General features: G+C 56.8%; 1 protein-coding gene across 1 annotated transcript; it reads right to left on the bottom strand.

The window, feature by feature from the left end:
• On the bottom strand, nucleotides 1-23,539 carry LOC133362199 (neuronal cell adhesion molecule-like). The gene is made up of 14 exons (XM_061581140.1): nucleotides 23,428-23,539; nucleotides 21,090-21,195; nucleotides 20,654-20,771; nucleotides 20,512-20,593; nucleotides 20,055-20,180; nucleotides 17,990-18,157; nucleotides 16,887-16,995; nucleotides 9,165-9,394; nucleotides 7,271-7,405; nucleotides 6,407-6,550; nucleotides 2,999-3,110; nucleotides 2,325-2,491; nucleotides 625-873; nucleotides 1-137 (listed from the first exon to the last, which is right to left on the bottom strand). Exons 1-14 carry the CDS (start codon nucleotides 23,537-23,539, stop codon nucleotides 1-3), a joined length of 1,995 nt encoding a protein of 664 aa, XP_061437124.1.

Genomic DNA, 23,539 nt, shown 5'->3' with positions numbered 1-23,539 from the left:
TCACAGGCACGCGGCGACCACTGCAAGCGTCACCAGCGGGAGCATTGCCGCCGCCACCACCACGACGCCCACCGTGGGGCTGACGAAGGGGCTCTGAGTCGTCGTGGCGACCGCCTCTTCTTCTGACGAGGAGCGGGCTGGGGGTGGGGGGTCGGGGGGTCACGGAGAGCAGAGAGAAATCCAGCAACGGCGAGCGTCGTAGTCGCCCGTGCCACGAGCGATGTGACTTTTCATCGATAATAAAAAACACTGGGACCGGACTCATTTCACTGCCTTGGTGACCCTCCTGGTTCGTCTTTCATAATCAGCGGCCACCATCGATCTACCTGATACACGAACCCCCCTGGAGACTAGACAAGCCATCGCCGCCATCTTGTGCACAGCGATCCAACTGGCTCCATTGAAGCTGTCCGGCAAATGAAAAACATCGTGGACTTTTCCCACAAATCTCACTTGCGATTGCGCAAGGAAATCGACGCAACCGCAGGGAGAGAGACACGCGGACAACAAACGTACAGGCATCGTCAGGGTCAGGATCGAACCCGCAAACTCCTGCGCATCGGGCGAGGTAGTTAACATTTTGGCGTCGCTGCGATCGTGGCGGGAGGGAGGAGAGGAACTCACCGTCGTCAGCGCTGGCACCTCCACCGCTGCCTGGCGGCGTGCATGCCGACGCTGTGCTCACGCCGTAGAAGCACTGCCGAGTGGTTGTGGTGGTGGTGGTGCTATCGGCGGTCGTGGCGTCGGTTGCGGCGGTGGTGGTGATGTAGTCCCAGAGGCCTGTGTCCCCGCCCTGCGGCGTGCGTGGTGTGGCGCTGGGCCGTGCCGGGTCACCGCGTGACACCGCTCCCGGCTCCGAGCTGCTGCTGGCGACTGTGGGGGGACAGTTACCAATGGGAAGGGGAGACAGCGGCGAGCGATTGGCAAAGCAGCCTGAATGTTTATAACCGACAAAGATGCTGCGTTAGCGGGGGGATCCACGTGTCTTTGCGAGCGAGAGAAGGGAGGGAGGGCATGGACGTGGCCGAGACGACCTCTGCTGGACCCATAGACTCATCACACAGAGACCCATAGACTCATGAGTCTATGGGTCTCTGTGTGGTGAGTCTGGGTCTGTGTAAGTCTATGGGTCTCTGTGTGATGAGTCTATGGGTCTGTGTGAGTCTATGGGTCTCTGTGTGATGAGTCTATGGGTCTCTGTGTGGTGAGTCTGGGTCTGTGTAAGTCTATGGGCCTCTGTGTGATGAGTCTATGGTCTCTGTGTGATGAGTCTATGGCTCTGTGTGAGTCTATGGGTCTCTGTGTGATGAGTCTATGGGTCTCTGTGTGATGAGTCTATGGGTCTCTGTGTGATGAGTCTATGGGTCTCTGTGTGATGAGTCTGTGGGTCTCTGTGTGGTGAGTCTGTGGGTCTCTGTGTGGTGAGTCTGTGGGTCTCTGTGTGGTGAGTCTGTGGGTCTCTGTGTGGTGAGTCTGTGGGTCTCTGCATGATGAGTCTATGGGTCTGTGTGAGTCTATCGGTCTCAGTGTGATGAGTCTATGGGTCTCTGTGTGATGAGTCTATGGGTCTGTGTGAGTCTATGGGTCTCTGTGTGATGAGTCTGTGGGTTTCGGTGTGATGAGTCTATGGGTCTGTGTGAGTCTATCGGTCTCTGTGTGATGAGTCTATGTGTCTCTGTGTGATGAGTCTATGGGTCTCTGTGTGATGAGTCTATGGGTCTCTGTGTGATGAGTCTATGGGTCTCTGTGTGATGAGTCTGTGGGTCTCTGTGTGGTGAGTCTGTGGGTCTCTGTGTGATGAGTCTGTGGGTCTCTGTGTGGTGAGTCTGTGGGTCTCTGTGTGGTGAGTCTGTGGGTCTCTGCATGATGAGTCTATGGGTCTGTGTGAGTCTATGGGTCTCTGTGTGATGAGTCTGTGGGTTTCGGTGTGATGAGTCTATGGGTCTGTGTGAGTCTATCGGTCTCTGTGTGATGAGTCTATGTGTCTCTGTGTGATGAGTCTATGGGTCTCTGTGTGATGAGTCTATGGGTCTCTGTGTGATGAGTCTATGGGTCTCTGTGTGATGAGTCTATGGGTCTGTGTGAGTCTATCGGTCTCAGTGTGATGAGTCTATGGGTCTCTGTGTGATGAGTCTATGGGTCTCTGCATGATGAGTCTATGGGTCTGTGTGAGTCTATCGGTCTCAGTGTGACGAGTCTATGGGTCTCTGTGTGATGAGTCTATGGGTCTGTGTGAGTCTATGGGTCTCTGTGTGGTGAGTCTATGGTTCTGTGTGAGTCTATCGGTCTCGTTGTGATGAGTCTATCGGTCTCGGTGTGCAAACCTTCGACGTAGAGGCGTGCCTGGAGCTGCTGGTGGTGCAGCTTGTTGACTGCGTAGCAGGTGTACGTGTCGGAGTCGGCAGGCGACAGGTCCGAGATGAGCAGCGTGCCGTTGGCGAAGGTTTGGTGGCGCTCGCTCGCCAGGGATGCGCCGTGGTCGCCCTGGAACCTGGCGGTGCGCGGCGTAAGCAAAGAGGGGGGGGGGGGGAGGGAGTCTTGAGTGTTGTACACAGTGAAACTGCTGTGTGTGTGTGTTGTACACTCACACACAGCAGTTTCACTGTGTGCGTTGTACACACACACACAGCAGTTTCACTGTGTGTGTTGTACACACACACACAGCAGTTTCACTGTGTGTGTTGTACACACACACACAGCAGTTTCACTGTGTGTGTCACACACACATACAGCAGTTCTTCATCTGCGGACAGCTGCTTGCGTTGTGGCCGAAACGTCGTGAGAATTGTATTTTATTATGTTCTATTTTTATAATTTTATTATTTCCCTTCTACGTGATGACTTTACCGAAAGAACCAAGAAGATGAATCCCTGCAGTCACGAAAGCTTTAAATCAGTATTAGGGTTAGAGAATTACCAGTATGAACTACACTACGTCATCCTTGACAGTGTTTAGTTCATGGAGGCAGTAAAGTAGCCGGGCCAGCGTCGGTCTCACCACAGGATGTTGGGACGTGGCAACCCAAACACGGCACATTCTAAGTACGCGGCCTGTCCCTCTGTGGCCGTGTACAGCCTGTCCGGCTTCGACAGCATCCGTGGGGCCACGGCTGTGGGAGAGGTGGGGGGGGGCAGAGACAGGGGGAGGGAGGGTTGCTGAGTTAGAGGAATGTTGTAGTAGGTTTTAACCCTTTTAAACTGGTACAAAACTGACACCTTTATTCAAGGCATCATGTTTGCAATAACCACAACACAAGTAGTCAAAAAAGCAAACAAAAAGAAGTAACTCTAATAATGATAATAATATGCACTGTCCTTGATACAACTCAAACACAGTGCAATATCAGAGTATTGAGAGCTCTAAGTAAGCATTTACACTATGAGATCTCTTTTACCAGTGGTACGCCTTCTGGTGTCATCTAGTCCAACACCAATGGGGACTAGGCTCTAAAGAAAGCTGTCTCGGGTGTGGACCAATCAACATCAAAGACAGTGCATATTATTATCATTATCAGAATTGCTTCTTTTTGTTTGCTTTTTTGACTACTTGTGTTGTGGTTATTGCAAACATGATGCCTTGAATAAAGGTGTCAGTTTTGTACCAGTTTAAAAGGGTAAAAATCTACTACTATATTTTGCCACTGCTAAAAGAGATCTCACAGTGTAGAGGAATGTTGTGGAACCACAGCAGAGATGCCACCAGGTGAAGCAGGAGGAGATCTTGGGGGGTGGTGGTGGCAGGAGTTGACGAGGGAAGCTTCAGGAGGGAAGTGAGAGAGAGAGACAGGAGATTGGAGAATGAGGAGCGGAGGGAGACACTGAGTGGTTATCCCTCCACGGAACACAGGAGGTGGAATGTGGAGGGGGAGGGAGGAGAGGGAGGATTTGAAGGGGGGAGCAACACGAGGAGAAGCAAGACAGATGTTTACCGAGAGGACTCACACAGAGACCCACAGACTCACATAGAGACCCACAGACTCACACAGAGACCCATATACACACACTGAGACACATCTATATATATAAAATCGTGCATGTCTGTCTGTCTGTGTATGTGTGTGTGGATTTCGGACCATACGCACTTTCATTGGACGGCGGTTGCCCCTGGCAACAGCTAACGACGCCTTCGCCGCTTTCATTGGACGGCGGTTGCCCCTGGCAACGAGTAGCAACTTTTCGCCGCGGGGTGGACGCCATTTTTAATAGCGCGGGGGGGGGGGGGACCGGCACCCGTACCCAGCGTTCGCCAGGTGGGAAAATCAGGCAAGGCGTGAGGCTCTGCACGGTGCTAGGCCTCGACACCCAACACGCCACTCTGAGGTAAATTCATACAAATTTCACGTCCTCTACAGAGTGGCGAGGGAGGCAGAGTGGCGAGTGAGGGACTCAGCCTCAAAACGAGTAACTGGTGTGGCGTATTAACATCGCCACTGGGGAGACAAAGGCGGCCGGGCGTGGTGGATACAAGTCCCGGGCAAAGCCGGGTCATGACTATGTGTGTATGTGTTTATGTGTATGTCTGTGTGTCTGTATGTATGTGTGTATGTATGTGTCTGTATGTGTTTGTGTGTATGTATGTGTGTGTCTGTATGTATGTGTGTGTGTATTGTGTATGTTTGTGTGTATGTATGTGTGTGTTTGTATGTATGTGTATGTCTGTGTGTATGCATGTGTGTGTATGTGTGTGTATGTGTTTGTGTGTATGTGCGTGTATGTATGTGTGTGTATGTGTGTGTCTGCAGCAAGCGCGTGTATGTGTACCTATGGACGCGCGCGCGTGTGTTGTGTAGGGGGAACGGTAGTGTAGTGCTTAGCGTGCTGCCTGTGTCTGTGTGTGTGTGTGTCTGTCTATGTGTCTGTGTGTGTGTGTCTGTGTGTGTGCGCGTGTGTTGTGTAGGGGGAACGGTAGTGTAGTGCTTAGCGTGCTGCCTGTGTCTGTGTGTCTGTGTGTGTGTGTCTGTCTGTGTGTCTGTGTGTGTGTGTCTGTGTGTGTGTCTGTGTGTGTGCGCGTGTGTTGTGTAGGGGGAACGGTAGTGTAGTGCTTAGCGTGCTGCCTGTGTGTGTGTGTGTCTGTCTGTGTGTCTGTGTGTGTGTGTCTGTGTGTGTGTCTGTGTGTGTGCGTGTGTGGTGTGTGGGGAGCGGTAGTGTAGTGGTTAGCGTGCTGTCTGTGTGTCTGTGTGTCTGTGTGTGTGTGTCTGTGTGTGTGTCTGTGTGTCTGTCTGTGTGTCTGTGTGTGTGTGTCTGTGTGTGTGTCTGTGTGTGTGCGCGTGTGTTGTGTAGGGGGAACGGTAGTGTAGTGCTTAGCGTGCTGCCTGTGTCTGTGTGTGTGTGTCTGTGTGTGTGTCTGTGTGTGTGTCTGTGTGTGTGTCTGTGTGTGTGTCTGTGTGTGTGCGTGTGTGGTGTGTAGGGGGAACGGTAGTGTAGTGCTTAGCGTGCTGCCTCTGTGTGTGTCTGTGTGTGTGTGTCTGTGTGTGTGTGTCTGTGTGTGTGTGTCTGTGTGTGTGTGTCTGTGTGTGTGTCTGTGTGTGTGTCTGTGTGTGTGCGTGTGTGGTGTGTGGGGAGCGGTAGTGTAGTGGTTAGCGTGCTGTCTGTGTGTCTGTGTGTGTGTGTCTGTCTGTGTGTCTGTGTGTGTGTGTCTGTGTGTGTGTCTGTGTGTGTGCGTGTGTGGTGTGTGGGGAGCGGTAGTGTAGTGGTTAGCGTGCTGTCTGTGTGTCTGTGTGTCTGTCTGTGTCTGTCTGTGTGTGTCTGCGTGTGTCTGTGTGTGTGTCTGTGTGTGTGTCTGTGCGTCTGTGTGTGTGAGGAGCGGTGGGTGTAGTGGTTAACGCTACGCTGCGCTACCAACCCGGCGAACCGAGTTCGATTCCCGCTCATGGCCACCACCAGTCAAGATTATTTGAACCTCCCATAGGTCGACTCAGCCTCAAACGAGTAACTGGTGTGGCGTATTAACATCGCCACTGGGGAGACAAAGGCGGCCGGCCGTGGTGGATACAAGTCCCGGGCGAAGCCGGGTAGTACAGCTAGTAGACTTACACAGACACAGACACTCATAGACTCACACAGAGACCCAGAGACTCACACACAAACTCACACAGAGATCCACACTCACACAGAGACCCAGAGACTCACACAGAGACCCATAGACTCACACAGAGAACCATAGACTCACACATAGACCCATAGACTCACCACACAGAGACCCACAGACTCACACAGAGACCCACAGACTCACACAGAGACCCACAGACTCACATAGAGACCCACAGACTCACCACACAGAGACCCACAGACTCACCACACAGAGACCGACAGACTCACCACACAGAGACCCACAGATTCGCACAGAGACTCAGTCGTCCTTCCCCCGCACCTCCGACCGTCATAGTTGGCTACGTGCGGCTCTCACCCAGAACGTTGACGTAGGCGTTGGCCAGGATGGTGCCGTGACGGTTGGAGGCCTGGCACTGGTACACGCCGGTGTCTTCCTCCCGCAGCCGGGTCAGCGTCAGGAAGTTGCGGTCCACCCGCCGGTCCGGCACCGCGGGGGCTTCTGCTCCGTGGCACGGCGGCACGACGCCCGGCACGGTTTGGCGCGGTCTCGGCGCACGATGCGGAACGATTTTAACCACGATGTGGAATGGTCTGAGCGCGATTTGGCATTGTTTGGCAGGATGCATTTAGCGCAACGCGGCGTGATCCGGCTCACTTCGCTACGTCCTGTGGGTGAGCGTGCGACCGGCTGGGTGAGGGCGTGCACATTGCGGGCAAGTGAGCGGGCGAGTGAGCGGACGAGTGAGCGGGCGAGTGAGTGGGCAGGTGAGCGGGCGGGTGAGCGGGCGAGTGAGCGGACGAGTGAGCGGGCGAGTGAGCGGGCGGGTGAGCGGGCGGGTGAGCGGGCGAGTGAGCGGGCCAGTGAGCGGGCGAGTGAGCGGGCGAGTGAGCGGGCGGGTGAGTGGGCGGGTGAGCGGGCGGGTGAGCGGGCGAGTGAGCGGACGAGTGAGCGGGCGGGTTGAGCGGGCGAGTGAGCGGGCGAGTGAGCGGCGAGTGAGCGATGAGTGAGCGTGGCGAGTGAGTGGGCGAGTGAGCGGGCGACTGGTTGACCGAGCGTGTGATTTTACCGCGATCGGTCGACCGAGCGATCGGCTGACGAGCGTGTGCACGTGCACGTCGGTGGACAAGCGGGCGAGCGAGCGTGCGATCGATCCGCGAGTGAGCGGGCGGGGCGAGTGGGCGAGCGAGACTGACCCCCCCCCCCCCCCCCGCGTCTCACCGTCGATGGGCACACCGTTGAGGAACCAGCGGATGGTCGGTGCGGGGATTCCGCTTGCGAAGCACGTGAGCTTGGCGCTGTCCCCCGGCGCGTAGCTGCGGCTCTCTGGCAGCGGAGCGAACCAGTGCGGCTTCGCTGCAGAGGGCGGGAGGGGGGGGGGCGGGGGGGAGGAGGAGGGGGAGCGAGGGGAGGAGGAGGAGGGGGGAGGAGGAAAAGGGGTAAGGAGGAGGAGAGGGGGGAGGAGGAGGCAGGGGGGAGGAGGAGGGGGGGAGGAGGGGGGGGAGGAGGAGGAGGGGGGGAGGAGGAGGGGGGGGAGGAGGGAGGGGGGAGGAGGAGGAGGGAGGAAGAGGAGGAGGGGGGGCGGAGGGGACAGGGGGGGAGGAGGGGTTAGACAATGTCCCTTGCTTGTCAACTAGACATCACACATGTGTGGTTACCAGGCAGGTCCACTGAGCTACGTAGCTCACAGGCGGACCGGCTCTCGGACGAACAAACCCACGTGACTTTCACACGGCACCAGCAAGTGTCGCGCGGCACCAGCGAGTGTCAAGGCAGAACCAGACAGGGGGGTGGGTGGGTGGGGGGGGGGTCCCCACCTGCGATAGGGAAAGGCGGCTGATGGAAATGAACAAAGCGAGGTGTCAGTCACCATCGGTGTGGCCGGCTTCCTATAGACAGGGACCACCACCCCAGCAGCAGCAGCACCACCAGACAGCGGAGGGAGAATGGAGGCAGACCCCCGGCTGTGAATGGGAACTCGAGGTTGTTGCCGGGTTCGTAGCGGAGTGGCGCTAACACCTGAGCCACCACTCCGCCACGCGCACACACGCACACACACGCACACACACACACACGCACACACACACACGCACACACACGCACGCAGGCAGGCACACGCACGCAGGCACACGCACACGCACGCACACACACACACGCACACACACACACGCAGGCAGGCACACGCACGCAGGCACACGCACACGCATGCACACACACACGCAGGCGCACACACACACACGCAGGCACACACGCAGGCACACGTACGCACACACACACAGGCACACACGCAGGCACACGCACACACACGCACGCAGACACAGGCACGCACACACACGCACGCAGACACACGCACGCACACACACACACACGCACGCACACACGTAGGCACACACACAGGCACGCACACACGCAGGCACACACACACGCAGGCACACACACATACACACAGGCACACGCACGCACACATACACAGGCACACACACACAGGCACACAGACACACACACAGGCACACACAGACACACACAGGCGCACACGCACACAGGCACACAGACACACACACACAGGCACACACACACACAGACACACACAGGCACACGCACGCAGGCACACGCACGCACACACATACACACGCACGCACACACAGGTGAACACAGACACACGCAGGCACACACAGGTGCACACAGGCACACATACACACACAGGCACAAACACACACAGGCACGCACATAGACACACACACACGCACACACACAGGCACACACACAGGCACACACACAGGCACACACATGCACGCACACGCACAGACGCAGGCACACACACAGGCACACGCACGCACACGCACGCACACGCACGCACACACACACGCACGCACACAGGCGCACGCACACGCACACGCAGGCACACGCACGCACACACACGCACGCACACACGCAGGCACACACACAGGCGCACGGACGCACACACGCAGGCACACGCAGGCACACGCACGCACAGGTGCACACAGACACAGGCACACAGACACACACACAGGCACAAACACACACACACAGACACACACACAGGCGCAAACACACACACACACACAGGTGCACACACACACACACAGGCGCACACCTTCCACGGTGACCGTGACGGTGTGCAGCGCCACGCCCTCGCTGTTGACGGCGCGGCACTGGTAGCTGCCGCCGTGTGACAGCGTCGCGTTGCGGATGGCCAGCGTCGTGCCGGGGTCGTGCCGGCCTCGTGCCGGAGCCGTGCCGGGGGGTGCGGCGAGGGGGGCGGCTTCCTCATCCGACGACAACAACATCCCACCCCACTTGCTCCAGCTCACCTCCGGCGTGGGGCTACGCACACACACACAGGGAACGCACACGCACACACACGCGCGCACGTGTGTGTGTGTGTGTGCACGTGTGTGTGTGTCAGTTGACCCGTGGCACCTGCTGGGTCTGCCCCGTGACCTCCTGCCAGCGGGCGTTCGACACTTCACGTGGTAGCCTCAAGGCGCACATGGCCTGGCGCAAGTGACGTCAACGCCACTTAGTGGCGAATGGCGGTTGTTGTTGTGTTGCACTTGTGTGTGTGTGAAGTACCCGTCGAAGACGCTTGACAACGGAGTTGAGGCACACGTATATTTATTTAACAAGTTGCCAGTACAGGACAGCCCTAGAGGGGGTAGCGGCCCCCTCACCCGTATAACTCAGGGAATACCCCTAGCTATCCATAGCCTATCCCCTGAGTCCTCCACTAAGAGCTAGGGGAGGCTGTCTGGCCCGACACTGGTAATCGGGCTCGGTACCCGGAGTCCCAGAGCACTGGCTCTGGTTCACGGGACCACGCCACTGGCTCGAGCCTGATCCCGTGGGGCCCTGATAAGGGCGGCGATCAGGGGGAGTCCAGGGCTCTAGCTACGACGTCTTCCGACTTCTTAGCTTAACTATAACATAACTGACTAAGCCCATATAACGACCCCTTTTTATACCCAACCCTCCTTGAGGGGTGGGGCCCCGGGGGATCGTAACGCCGAACCAGCCCCCCCCAGGGTGTCTGGCTCGGACGTCGCAGAGGGCATCTCCCTGTGCACACACGTAGCCCCGCCCACTGTGTTTCTTTCCCATAGGCTGCCATGCATAACGGCCCTCTCTCCAACATCCCTACATCACTCCCCCCCGCATAGCTCGCAGCCGTCCCGGCTGCAACAATTTCAACCAATGAATCTTTACCCCTTGACTCCCCCCGTGTGTGCCCCATTTTTTCCATTTAACAGAACGAGAATTAAACAACAACACTAACAATGCCCCTAAAGGGAGAACAAACCGACGCGCCCCCCCCCCCCGAATAAATACGAAATCCGTAGAGGCAAGATATGTACATTTCCCGGAACCCTCAGCGCACGCACAACACGCACACAAGACGCACACACACACACAGCCATAATACAACAACGCGCCAAGAGCGCCACACGAACGCAGCGTCCAGCAACAATAGCACACGAAAGTGTACCAGAAAACGCAAAAAAAAATAAAAAAAAATTTTCTTCTTATTTTCGTTTCGTTTTCACTTCTTGTTCGCGTTCCAGTGTTTTTATAAGAGTCTGCGCATTTTAGCGCGCGTCCTTGCCGCAGGCCCGTCACAAGGGCCAACCTCAGATGGCGGACCATTCGGTGGCCGCTGTCCCATCCGAGGCGAGTCCGCAATTGGAGTGGCGGGACCCTCGGCATCCCCCGTGAGGGATGTGCGCGAGCCCGTCATTCCGGGAGAACCTGGGGGCGGGGCAACCGGCAAGACGTCAGGTGAGATCAACAGAGGCGGACCCTCCGGGTCGGTCGACCCCTCACATGCTTGGCCCTGCGCGTGTGGAGCAGAGTCCCGCACCGCAACGAAGGGTTTTAGTCTAGAGGGGTGAACGAACCACCGGCGCCTCCCCCACTTGATACGAACGCACTGCGGTCGCAAAACCTCGACCACCTCGACGGGGCCCCGCCATGGCCGTACCAGTTTCGAGGAGGTCGCAAGCGGTACCTGGGGACAGTGCAGCCATGCCCTGTCCCCTGGCTTCCACTGCAGCACGTGCGCGCGCGCGAGTCTGAGGCGCTCATTCGCCTTTTGGCGCATGCGGGAATTGAGCATGGCAGCATCCCGCGCCTCAGTTAGCTTTCGAAGGTTAAATTTAACGTGCTCGTCCAATTTAATTTTACCTAGAGGCGCGGGGATCTGCAGCTGTGCCCGAACAGGTGGGTCATGTTCGCGACCATACATGAGAAAGAAGGGTGAAAATCCCGTGGCAGCATGGGGGGCCAATCGATATGCTGCCAGGACCCCCTGAATTTGCAAGTCCCAATTGGTCTGTGACTCCGAAACCAGGTGCGACAACATAGACGTGATGGTACGATGCAGACGCTCGACCATCCCGTCAGTTTGTGGGTGATAGGGAGAGGTACGAATCTTCTTTGTACCTAGGAGCTCACAGACTTGTTTGAGGAGGTTCCCGGAAAAATTTTTACCCTGGTCGGTCAGCAGCCGCTCCGGAGCACCTTTGTCCATGACGTAGCCTTGGACAAAGGCGTCCACGATGGCTGCTGCCGACTGATTTGCCAGGGGCCAGGCCATAGGCCAGCGTGTGAAGTATTCGACCCCTGTTAGCAAATATCTATTGCCCCTAGGGGTGGCGGGAAACGGCCCCAGGATATCCAACGCTACGAGTTCGTTCACCCTGGAGACTGTGATGGACTGCAACGGCGGGTTCGACTCCCGAGCTGGTGGTTTGCGTTGCGCACACCGGGGGCATGCTGCCAGGAGATCCGTGACATCCCGTGTCATGCCCGGCCAAAAAAAATCCAGCTGGAGCGAGGCGAGGGTCTTTTGGGTACCCAGGTGGAGGAGGCGCTCATGAGCAGCCCACACCACCTTACCCCGTAACCCCGCAGGAACTACCAGCCGGTGACGGTGGGATTTACCGTCCCAATGCATGAGCAAGCCCGCGTGTATTTCCCAATTGTCGGCATCACCCGTCCCACACCCCCTCTCCCTGGCGCGACGACGCAGCGCGAGGAGGGAGGCGTCCTCCATCTGGAGGCGTCCCCACTCAATCACAGGCAACCCAAGCAGGGAATCCCTTCCCTGTTTCCCGATCTCATCGGGGAGCGATGTGTCAACATCGGCGGCGGCCGCCAGGACTGGAACCGTCATGTCCCCAGCTGGCTTGCAACGCCCCGACCCCAGGAGGCATGCGCATTCGGAGGTGGTTGGCATGCGCGACAGAGCGTCCGCATTTGTGTGGCGAATGCCCTTACGATAGGTGGTGTCAAAATCGAAATCCTGGAGGACCTCCAGCCATCGGGACAATTGTCCCGATGGCTGTTGAACCTTCAGGGCGTACTGCAGTGCCGCATGATCCGTACGGACAGTGAAATGCTGACCGTACAGATATGGGCGGTACTGTTGGATGAAGAAAACAATTGCCAACAGTTCTCTACGGGTGACACAATATTTTTGCTCCGCTGGAGACAACACCCGACTGCCGTACGCAACCACCCGTTCCACGCCATCAACCACCTGGGAAAGCACGCCTCCGATACCTGTGTTGCTCGCGTCGGTGTCGAGCAAAAACGGCCTCGAAAAATCGGGGTAAGTCAAAGGAGGAGCCTTCACCAATGCATCCCGAAGGGAGCAGAAAGCTACTTCCTCATCCCGACCCCAGTGGAACCGAACCCCTTTTGATGTCAAAGCATGTAGGGGTTTGGCAATTGTAGCAAAATTAGCGACGAACCGTCGGTAATATGAAGCGAAGCCAATAAAACTCCTCACCTCCCCCACCGAGGTCGGAATTGGCCAGGAGCTGACACACTGCGTTTTGGCGGGATCGGTAGCAATACCCGAGCGCCCCACGATGTGCCCCAAATAACGCACTGACTCGCGAAACAAATAGCATTTTTGGGGCTTAAATTTCAAATTAGCAGCCCGCATCCTTTGGAAAACCGCCCGCAGCCTCTGGAGATGTTCGTCAAAGGTTCTTCCAAAAACAATTACGTCATCCAAATAAATCAGGCACGATTCCCATTGCAATCCAGCCAAAACCAATTCCATCAACCGCTGGAAGGTTGCCGGCGCTGAGTGTAAGCCCATCGGCAACCGGTTGAATTGGAACAGGCCGTGCGGTGTACGGAAAGCGGTTTTAGGCTTCGAATCATCGTCCAGAGGAAGCTGCCAGAATCCCGAAAGTAAATCTAGTGTGGAGAAGAATCGCGCTCCCGCCAAGGCGTCCAGCGATTCGTCCATCCGTGGGAGCGGGTATGCGTCGGCAACCGAAACCTTATTAAGGCGACGGAAATCTACGCAAAACCGCAACGAGCCATCCTGTTTCTTAACCAGGACAATCGGTGCTCCCCAAGGGCTGGTAGAGGGAGAGATAATGTCGGCGGCTAACATGTCATCGACAGCCGATTTGACATGGTCCTTTTCGGCGGGACTCAACCGAAAAGGATTTTGGCGAATAGGCGCGCTGTCACCCGTGTCAATATGGTGACGCAGCAGGTGAGTACAACCCAAATCGTATTTATTCCGACTGAAAACGTCGGAAAATTCCTTTAGCAGCGATCTAAGCCGTTGGCGCTCTAAATTGGACAGGTTCGTCGATCCCGCACAAAGCGCGTCGAGCCACCCTTCATCGCCGTCCGAATGCGGGTGCGTCCGAGCAGCAGTGTCAATGTGGTTCACGGCAGGTTCCTCGCAGGGCACCGGCGTCGCGTGAGCGAGCACAGTCCCTTGGGGAACCACTACTGTCTGCGACCCGACATTGAGGACCGCGATGAAGGGATCCTCGTCCCCCCTTACGATGGTCTGGGCCGGAATTAAATGAGGCCCATTAACCCCGGCCCTAGACGGCCCCAGCACAACACCCTGATCCCCAACACCCTTAGCGAAGGGCCTACGAAGTTTAAGAGGTACCAGCATTTGTGCCCCCGGCGGCACACGCACTGTTTTTACGACGAACGCCGGTACCGTCGCGAACGCCGTCCGAGTCGCTACAGGGGAAGGCAGGAACGCCATACGTCGCCCCGACGGAAGCTCAATGCATCCTTGGTCGATCAAAATACGAATTGGCATCCTGCCCAAGAAGTCCGTCCCCAGCAGGCACGGAACTGCCAGTGAGGAGGAGACAAAAATCGGCCCCGACAATTTGATGTCCCCGATAGAAATTTGCGCTCGAATCTGTCCCACGATGCCGAGAGAGCCCCCGTTAGCGGCATAGAAAGGGACATTAACCGGTAGCAAAGGACGGCTCTGCACCGGTAGAATATTGTAAATTAGTTCCGAAATAATTGTCGCCGATGCCCCTGTATCGACTATGATGCGTACCTCCACCCCATCAATGTAACCGACCACGGCCGACGATCCCGACGCCGCGGCCACCACGCGATGGGCCAACACGGACCACCGCTCGGGCTCGATTTGAGTCCCCGCAGTGATCCGCGCCGGTCCATCGCAGCGCCCCACCGGCCCCCCGTTCGTTACGGTGCGAGAGTGTGCGACAGGTGGGTGCGTTGGCCAAACATGTGAGGTGCCGCGACTCGCCGGATCATGGTGCTGGAGCTTGGGAGGAGGAAGAGGAGGGCCGGCGTCCTGTCGAGGCGTCGTCCCCCGCTGTCGAGGAGAACGGCACCCCGAGGCGACATGGCCCCGGATGCCGCAGTTGAAGCACCGCGGGAGCGCCGATGGAGACGATGGACGGTCGAAACGCCTCGGCCCGTCCCGACCCGGCCGCGCCCCCGTTGTCTGTTGCCGTCGATGGTCGACGGCATAAAGTTCTTCTGACGGAAGGGTGGCTGCAGCCACCGCACGCCCAGCCGATGCCCTGTTTGCCTTTCGCCGCTGCTGCAGAAGGTTGGCGTGGAGGAGTCGCGCAGCCTGGAGGGAGGTCATTTCTGCATCCCCTTGTGCGATGACGACGATGTCGAGGTCGTCCGCCAAGAGGAGGATCTTCTCCGCGACCATTGCGTCCACGCCGTCGTCGTCCATGCGGGGGAAAGGCTGTTTTTGCCAGCGCCAGAAGACTTGTCCGGAAAGCCAGAGGCGACTCTTTTTCACCCCGCCTGCGATCGTAGAACTGCTGACGGCATTCGGCTGAAGGTCCATAGACCCCGGCCAGCAGCTGTAGCGCCATTGGTAGTGTAGCCCGCTTGTCTTTTGGCGCCGACGTGAGTGCGGCGAGCGCGTCCCCATCGAGGAGCGCCGGCAGCGCGCAAAGGGCCTCCTCGTCGGACCACCGCGCCATCTCCTGATGGGCGAGGAAGCGTCGCCGGAAGCCGCCCCAGTCACCCTCCGCACCGATGAATTCCTTCAGCGGGGGCAGCCTTTGGTGAAGCGCAGCGGTCGATGTGGACTCCCGCAGGTTGCTTTCACCTCCCTTTGGCGGTGCCTCGGCGCGACCGGCCGATGGCATCGCCTGTCGCGGCAGCGATGACGCATCCTTCGGCTGCGATGACGCTGCAGCCCCGGCGACGGCGATGTCGGAGCCGATGTCTAAGCTGGCCACGCCCCGAACAGCCGCGGCGTCCATGGCGGGAAATTCAAATTGTGAAGTCGCTGAAATGGCGGGAAAGTGCTCCGTCCGCCGGTTCTCCTCGCCCTGCGGTGGACCACCAGCCCCCAACCGCGTAATGCCTTCCAGTGTGGCGGCAGCGGCATAAAGTAGCTCCGCCAGCCGTTCGTGAGCCAGTCGTAGTGCATCTGGCTGCGGCCCCTCTCCATGCTGACGTCCCGGTGAGAAGGCGCCAGGCTCCGGCTGCACCCCATCTTGTTGCTCTGTCTCGGGCTCGGCGATCTCCGCGGCGTCCTCCTCTTGTGGTACCCTGGTCCGAGCTGTATGGCGCGTTTCCATTTTTACCACTTCTGACGCCAGATGAAGTACCCGTCGAAGACGCTTGACAACGGAGTTGAGGCACACGTATATTTATTTAACAAGTTGCCAGTACAGGACAGCCCTAGAGGGGGTAGCGGCCCCCTCACCCGTATAACTCAGGGAATACCCCTAGCTATCCATAGCCTATCCCCTGAGTCCTCCACTAAGAGCTAGGGGAGGCTGTCTGGCCCGACACTGGTAATCGGGCTCGGTACCCGGAGTCCCAGAGCACTGGCTCTGGTTCACGGGACCACGCCACTGGCTCGAGCCTGATCCCGTGGGGCCCTGATAAGGGCGGCGATCAGGGGGAGTCCAGGGCTCTAGCTACGACGTCTTCCGACTTCTTAGCTTAACTATAACATAACTGACTAAGCCCATATAACGACCCCTTTTTATACCCAACCCTCCTTGAGGGGTGGGGCCCCGGGGGATCGTAACGCCGAACCAGCCCCCCCCAGGGTGTCTGGCTCGGACGTCGCAGAGGGCATCTCCCTGTGCACACATGTAGCCCCGCCCACTGTGTTTCTTTCCCATAGGCTGCCATGCATAACGGCCCTCTCTCCAACATCCCTACATGTGTGTAGATGTGTGTGTGCGTGTGTGTGGGGAGCGGTAGTGTAGTGGTTAGCGCGCTGCGCTACGAACCCGGCGACACGAGTTCGATTCCCGCTCACGGCCAACACCAACAGTGACGATTATCTGAACCGGTCCCGGGCCTCCCCTAGGTCGACTCAGCCTTAAATGAGTACCTGGTGCGGTGTGTAAACATCGCCACTGGGGAGACAAAGGCAGTCGGGCGTGGTTGCTGGCCACCCACCCCCTCGTGTGCCGTTCCGGCCTTCGTAGGTGCTTGCTAACAGCACTTGCCCCTACAGTCTGTTAAGGCTATACGGGGGGTCTTTGTCTTGTGCGTGTGCATGCGTGTGTGTACGTACAGGCCTCGTGTGATGCACGTCAACAGCAGCGTCTCCCCGGTGAGCACCACCTTGCTGCTCGACTCCCCCGCGGGCTCCACGAACACCGGCCGGCTTTTTGACGGACGCTCTGCGTGTGCATCATCCGGGGAGCGGTGGCACAGTGGCTAGCGTCTACACTGCGCTACAAAAGCTGGCCATGAGGCGAGTTTGATTCCCGCCGTAGGGCAACACCGGTGACGGTTATGTGAACACGCGCATACGTACACGCACACGCACACACGTACACACACGTACACACACGTACACACACACACACGTACACACACACACGCACACACACACGTCCACACACACACGTCCACGCACACACACATGTCCACACACGCACACACACACACGTACACACACACACGTCCACACACACACACATCTACATGCACACACACACACGTACACACGCACACGCACACACACACGTACACACACACACGTACACACACACACACGTACATACACGTACACACACGTACACACACACACGTCCACGCACACACACGCACACGTCCACACACACACGTACACACACACACACACGTCCACGCACACACACGCACACACACGTCCACACACGCACGTACACACACACGCACACACACACGTACACGCACACACACACGTACGCACACACACACACACACGTACACACACACACACGTCCACGCACACACACACACGTCCACGCACACACACACGCACACACACACACGCACACACACGCACACACACACACGTACACACACACACGGACACACACACGTACACACACACACGTACACACACACGCACACGTCCACGCACACACACACGGCCACACAGACACACACACGTCCACGCACGCACACACACACGTCCACGCACACACACACGCGTCCACGCACACACGCACACACACACGTCCACGCACACACGTCCACGCACACACACACACGTCCACGCACACACACGTACACACACACACGTCCACACACGCACACACGTACACACACACGCACACACGTACACACACACGCACACGTCCATGCACGCACTTCCCGGCGTTTGCCACCGCTGCCGCCACTCACTGCGTGTGACGACCAGCCGTAGCGGCTGCTTGTAGCGGATGGTGCCCGTGTGCGGGTAGCGAGCGTGGCACACGTAGTCACCCTCGTCGCCGGGGAGCACATTGGCGAAATGCAGGTCACCCTCCGGACCCTGCGTCACTCGCCCATCCAGCGGCACTTTCTCCACGGCTGCGGCGGCGGCGGTGGTGGTGGTGGTGGTGGCGGCGGTGGTGGTGGTGGTGGTGGCGGTGGTGGTGGTGGCGGCGGTGGTGGTGGTGGTGGTGGTGGCGGTGGTGGTGGTGGTGGTGGTGGCGGTGGTGGTGGTGGTGGCGGTGGTGGCGGTGGTGGTGGTGGTGGTGGCGGTGGTGGTGGCGGTGGTGGCGGCGGAGGTGGTGGTGATGGCGGTGGTGGTGGTGGTGGTGGTGGCGGTGGTGGTGGTGGCGGTTGTGGTGGTGGTGGCGGTGGTGGTGGTGGCGGTGGTGGTGGTGGCGGCGGTGGTGGCGGTGGTGGTGGCGGTGGTGGTGGGCAGTCGGAGGGGCGGCGGGAGGAGGGATTGAGGAGATCGGAATCGTTGTACAGGCAGCAACAATGTTCCACACTGCCCACCAGGGATTATTTGTATGTCTGTCGTGCATAAATAAATATATAATACAAACAGCTCTTTGATTGGTGGAGACCTACTGCCGGGTATAGGAGAGGGGAGGGGCCTAAGGAAGGGGGGGGTCAGGGGAGGGCCTAAGGGGGGAGGGGCGAGGTAGTTAGCATCTCATAGCCACCGTGATGATGATGATGAGAGAGAGACACAGACCTCCTGCACACCAGGCGAGGTAGTCAACATCTCATAGCCAGCGTGGTACTCACAGCTGCAACATCTCATAGCCAGCGTGGTACTCACAGCTGTAACATCTCATAGCCAGCGCAGTACTCACAGCTGTAACATCTCATAGCCAGCGTGGTACTCACAGCTGTAACATCTCATGGCCAGCGTGGTACTCACAGCTGTGACATCTCATAGCCACCGTGGTACTCACAGCTGTGACATCTCATAGCCAGCGTGGTACTCACAGCTGTGACATCTCATAGCCAGCGTGGTACTCACAGCTGTAACATCTCATAGCCAGCGTGGTACTCACAGCTGTGACATCTCATAGCCAGTGCGGTACTCGCAGCTGTGACATCTCATAGCCAGCGTGGTACTCACAGCTGTGACATCTCATAGCCAGCGTGGTACTCACAGCTGCTACATCTCATAGCCAGCGTGGTACTCACAGCTGCGACATCTCATAGCCAGCGTGGTACTCACAGCTGCTACATCTCATAGCCAGCGCGGTACTCACAGCTGTGACATCTCATAGCCAGCGTGGTACTCACAGCTGTGACATCTCATAGCCAGCGTGGTACTCACAGCTGCGACATCTCATAGCCAGCGTGGTACTCACAGCTGCTACATCTCATAGCCAGCGCGGGTACTCACAGCTGTGACATCTCATAGCCAGCGTGGTACTCACAGCTGTAACATCTCATAGCCAGCGTGGTACTCACAGCTGTGACATCTCATAGCCAGCGCGGTACTCACAGCTGTGACATCTCATAGCCAGCGTGGTACTCACAGCTGTGACATCTCATAGCCAGCGTGGTACTCACAGCTGCAACATCTCATAGCCAGCGTGGTACTCACAGCTGCTACATCTCATAGCCAGCGTGGTACTCACAGCTGTGACATCTCATAGCCAGCGTGGTACTCACAGCTGTGACATCTCATAGGCAGCGTGGTACTCACAGCTGCCACATCTCATAGCCAGCGTGGTACTCACAGCTGTGACATCTCATAGCCAGCGTGGTACTCACAGCTGTGACATCTCATAGCCAGCGTGGTACTCACAGCTGTAACATCTCATAGCCAGCGTGGTACTCACAGCTGTGACATCTCATAGGCAGCGTGGTACTCACAGCTGCCATGTCTCATAGCCAGCGTGGTACTCACAGCTGTGACATCTCATAGCCAGCGTGGTACTCACAGCTGCAACATCTCATAGCCAGCGTGGTACTCACAGCTGCAACATCTCATAGCCAGCATGGTACTCACAGCTGTCCAGCCAGAAGACGGTGGGAGGAGGGAAGCCGTGGGGAGGAGGGCGGCAGTGCAGAACGGCCGGGGAGCCCACGGCGGCCATGACGGGCGCCAGCTGCTCACGCGGCCACCGCGGGGCACCTGCAGGGTACAGACAAAGTCTCCCCGTGTAGCCTTCGCAGGGCGTCGGGGCAAGTGCTGCCAGCGAGTTGGTGGTCAGCACCGGGCCGCCTTTGTCTCCCCGATGGTGACGTGTTTACATGGCGCATTAGGTACGCGTTTGAGGCTGAGTCGACCTAGGGGAGGGCCCAGGACGGGTTCAGCACTTTGTGTGTGGGGAGTGGTGGTGCAGCGGTTAGCGCCCTGTGTGTGTGTGTGTGAGTGGGGAGTGGTGGTGCAGCGGTTAGCACACCCTGTGTGTGTGTGAGTGAGTGAGTAGTTGACGGTGCGAGCGTGCCCCCCCCCCACTCACGCGCCAGCCTCACGGTGATGTCGTTGCTGAGCGCCGTGCCCGCCCGGTTCCCCGCCCAGCAGCGGTAGACCCCCTGGTAGCGCTGCACCGCCGCGGTGACGTCACCGTCACCGTCACCGCCACCGTCACCATCGGACTCCGCCGCCGCCGCCGCCACCGCCGCCAAGTCGACGGTGAAGGTCCCCGAGCCATCCCCACGGCGCCGCACGTGGGGGTCACTGTCGGGGTCAAAGCTGCCCCCGTCCTTGCTCCACCAGAAGCTGCAGCACAGGCGGGGAGGGGGGAGGGGGGGGGAGTGGGGGGGGGGAGGGAGGGAGGGGGAGGGGGGGTAGGGAGGGGAGGGGGGAGGGAGGGGGGAGGGAGGGAGGGGAGGGGGAGGGAGGGGAGGGAGGAGGGGGGAGGAGGGGGGAGGGAGGAGGAGGGGAGGTGGGGATGGGATGGAGGGAAGGGAGGGAGGAGGAAGGGAGAGAGTTAATTCGGGATGGAGGGAGGAAGGGGGGTAGGGAGATGGGGAGGGGGGGTAATTCGGGAGTGAGGGGAGATGGAGTGAGGGATGGATGGAGGAGTGTGCAGCGTACGTGGGCGCTGGGTTGCCGCGTGCTTCACACTGCAGCACCATGTTGTCACGTGGGTCGACGATGTAGTCCTCGCGCGATTGCCACGTGATGGACGGGGGCTGGGTGACTGCGAGAGACCAACGGGTCAACAACAAAGTTGAGTTGATGGACTTTGGTGGATGAGTGATGGGTGTAGTTTCAAGTTTCAAGTTCATGTAGTGGGTGTAGAGCCCTGTGAGACATTCGGCTCTTGAATCGGGTGCAACCGCAACAAACAAAAAACAAAAACACGAACAAAAAACATCTTAAAGTGACGATGTGACTGAGTGCTAAAAGCAAATCCAAGAAGAGACAGCAAAATATTGCAGAAAAATCACCGTACACCAACGCTGTGTGCAAACATCCCAGTGGGATGCAAGTCAAACAACAACAGTCTAACTCTGTACTACAACAAACAAACATGGCCAAACCAAAGAACTTTTCGAAAATCACCAAAATAAAGCCATGAAAGCAATGCAACAGTGCAGGTCATAGGAACTGTGACGGAGTTTTCACAATAAACGATGTAAACAACATGTACCACCAAACCCTGCAGCCACAGCTGGCTGCATGGGTCACTCCACAACAGCAGGAGGAGCATCAGTCGGAGTGTCAACATTTTTCAATGTACCTTTAAGATCAGCACACTAAATCAAAACACAGATCATACTTTGCAGCGATCATCCAGAGCGAAACATTGTATTTTAGGCCACTAAATTGCAGTGGCAGTTAGGGGTGTACAACTCCTCTAGAGCAGTTTTGAGTGAAGATCTCATAGGTAGAGATTCAAATTGCAGTTTATTGGCGACAGCATTCCAGACCCTGGGGGCATCAATAGCAAAGGCCCTTCCTCCAGTGTTTGTACGGCAATAGGGAATGTGAAGCTGGTAAATGAGCGAAGACCTTAGGTGTTTCGATTTAAAGCTTTCGTGACTGCAGGGATTCATCTTATTGGTTAAACGCAAGCAGCCGTCCTCAGGTGAAGACCAGGTCTGTCGGGGAGACAGCATCTGACGCTGTCTCCCCGACAGACCTGGTCTTCTGCTTGCGTTGTGGCCGAAACGTCGTGAGAATTATTTTACTATGTTTTATTTTTATTATTTTATTATTTCCCTTTTACGTGACTTTACCGAAAGAACCAAGAAGATGAATCCCTGCAGTCACGAAAGCTTTACATCGAAATTACATTTTTAATTTTTATTATTAAAAACATAAAATATTTTATTTTCATTATTTTATTATTTCCCTTCTACGTGACTTTACCGAAAGAATCAAGAAGATGGACCTTAGGTGCTGTAGGGGGGGGGTATCAGCTGCTTAACGGGAGGGGGGGGTGTTTGCTACTCACGGTCAAGGGGCAGGACGAGGGGCTGCTCACAAAGAGCGCCGAGCTGCAGCAGCAGCAGAGACGCCACCACGAGGTGGGGGGCGGCGGTGGTGGTGGAGAAAGAAGACGCCATCGGGGTGGGGGGGGGGCTTCCTTCACTTGGCTAGGAGGGGAGGAGAAGAGGGAGGGGAGGGAGAGGGGAGGGAGAGGCGCGCTTCGTTTGAGCTCCTGATTTTCTTATCATTTTTCTTTAAAAACCCGCTTCTAACTGCTTCTTTTCTTTACAGATTTTACTCAGTACGAGTAAGTATTCTGCCTCTTGCACACACAGGTAATCATATTTGTGTGGTTTTCTATTTTTCTTTACTTTCTGAAGCTTAACAGCTCGGGGTGAGGCACAGCCTTCTGAAACACGCTGCTGTTTCTAAAGTGCGGTGGTCAAACCCATAGTTTATTCAAGCATCGTTTTCATACTTTAACAGGCTTTTTATACTTTGCTTATAGTTCCGGTATTCTTCTGCTTATGTTGTTAATCTCAGTTTGCGATTCTCAAACTATTTAAGATTTGTTATAACTTGTTTCTTGTGTGAGCATTTGCCGTTAAAGCACAGAGTTAAAGCCACACGATAATTTGAACGCTACTGTTGACTTTGCGGATTAGGAAGCCTAATGGTTAATGATTAACTATTGGGCTCCTTTCGCGCAGGTACAGTTTATTTATTTATTTATCACGTAAATTTATAATTCGATCTCCATTTATTATTTATTTGTACATTCTATTTTTCTCAATAGGTTAATTTATTCAATAAATAATAAATACATCTAATTTATTCAATAAATTAATTTATTCCTCTTCCTAACTTTCTTTATTTTCTTCAACGAGGATTACTTCTTGATCCTCAGTTTACACTCTCGAAGGGAGCTCTATATAGAAGCGCTACACCACAGTCAGGCAGCGTTTGGGTAGGAGGAATTAAATGGCCACCTACGCACAGGCCGCAGCTGCCAATCTGCCCGGAGCCACGAGGCCCCCCACTCGGGCCTCTGCTCCAAGGCCAACCCCCCCAAGCGCGCAGCGAACATTTCCGCCGCGCGAGAACGGCAT

This window comes from Lethenteron reissneri, unplaced genomic scaffold, assembly GCF_015708825.2.
Source record: "Lethenteron reissneri isolate LAM-NWPU_2019-01 unplaced genomic scaffold, ASM1570882v1 scaffold_1400, whole genome shotgun sequence".
NCBI classification, from domain to species: domain Eukaryota; kingdom Metazoa; phylum Chordata; class Hyperoartia; order Petromyzontiformes; family Petromyzontidae; genus Lethenteron; species Lethenteron reissneri.
The sequence above is the reverse complement of the archived record's forward strand: the minus strand, read 5'-3'. Positions and strand labels throughout refer to the sequence as shown.

Coding starts and splice junctions, on each gene's coding strand:
- LOC133362199 (XM_061581140.1), bottom strand. CDS start 23,539: ATGCCGTTCTCGCGCGGCGGAAATGTTCGCTGCGCGCTTGGGGGGGTT. Junction 20,594..20,653: donor CGGCGGTGGCGGCGGCGGCG/GCGGAGTCCGAT, acceptor GCGGCGGTGCAG/CGCTACCAGGGGGTCTACCG. Junction 9,395..16,886: donor ACGTGCATCACACGAGGCCT/GTACGTACACAC, acceptor GTGTGTGCGTAG/CCCCACGCCGGAGGTGAGCT.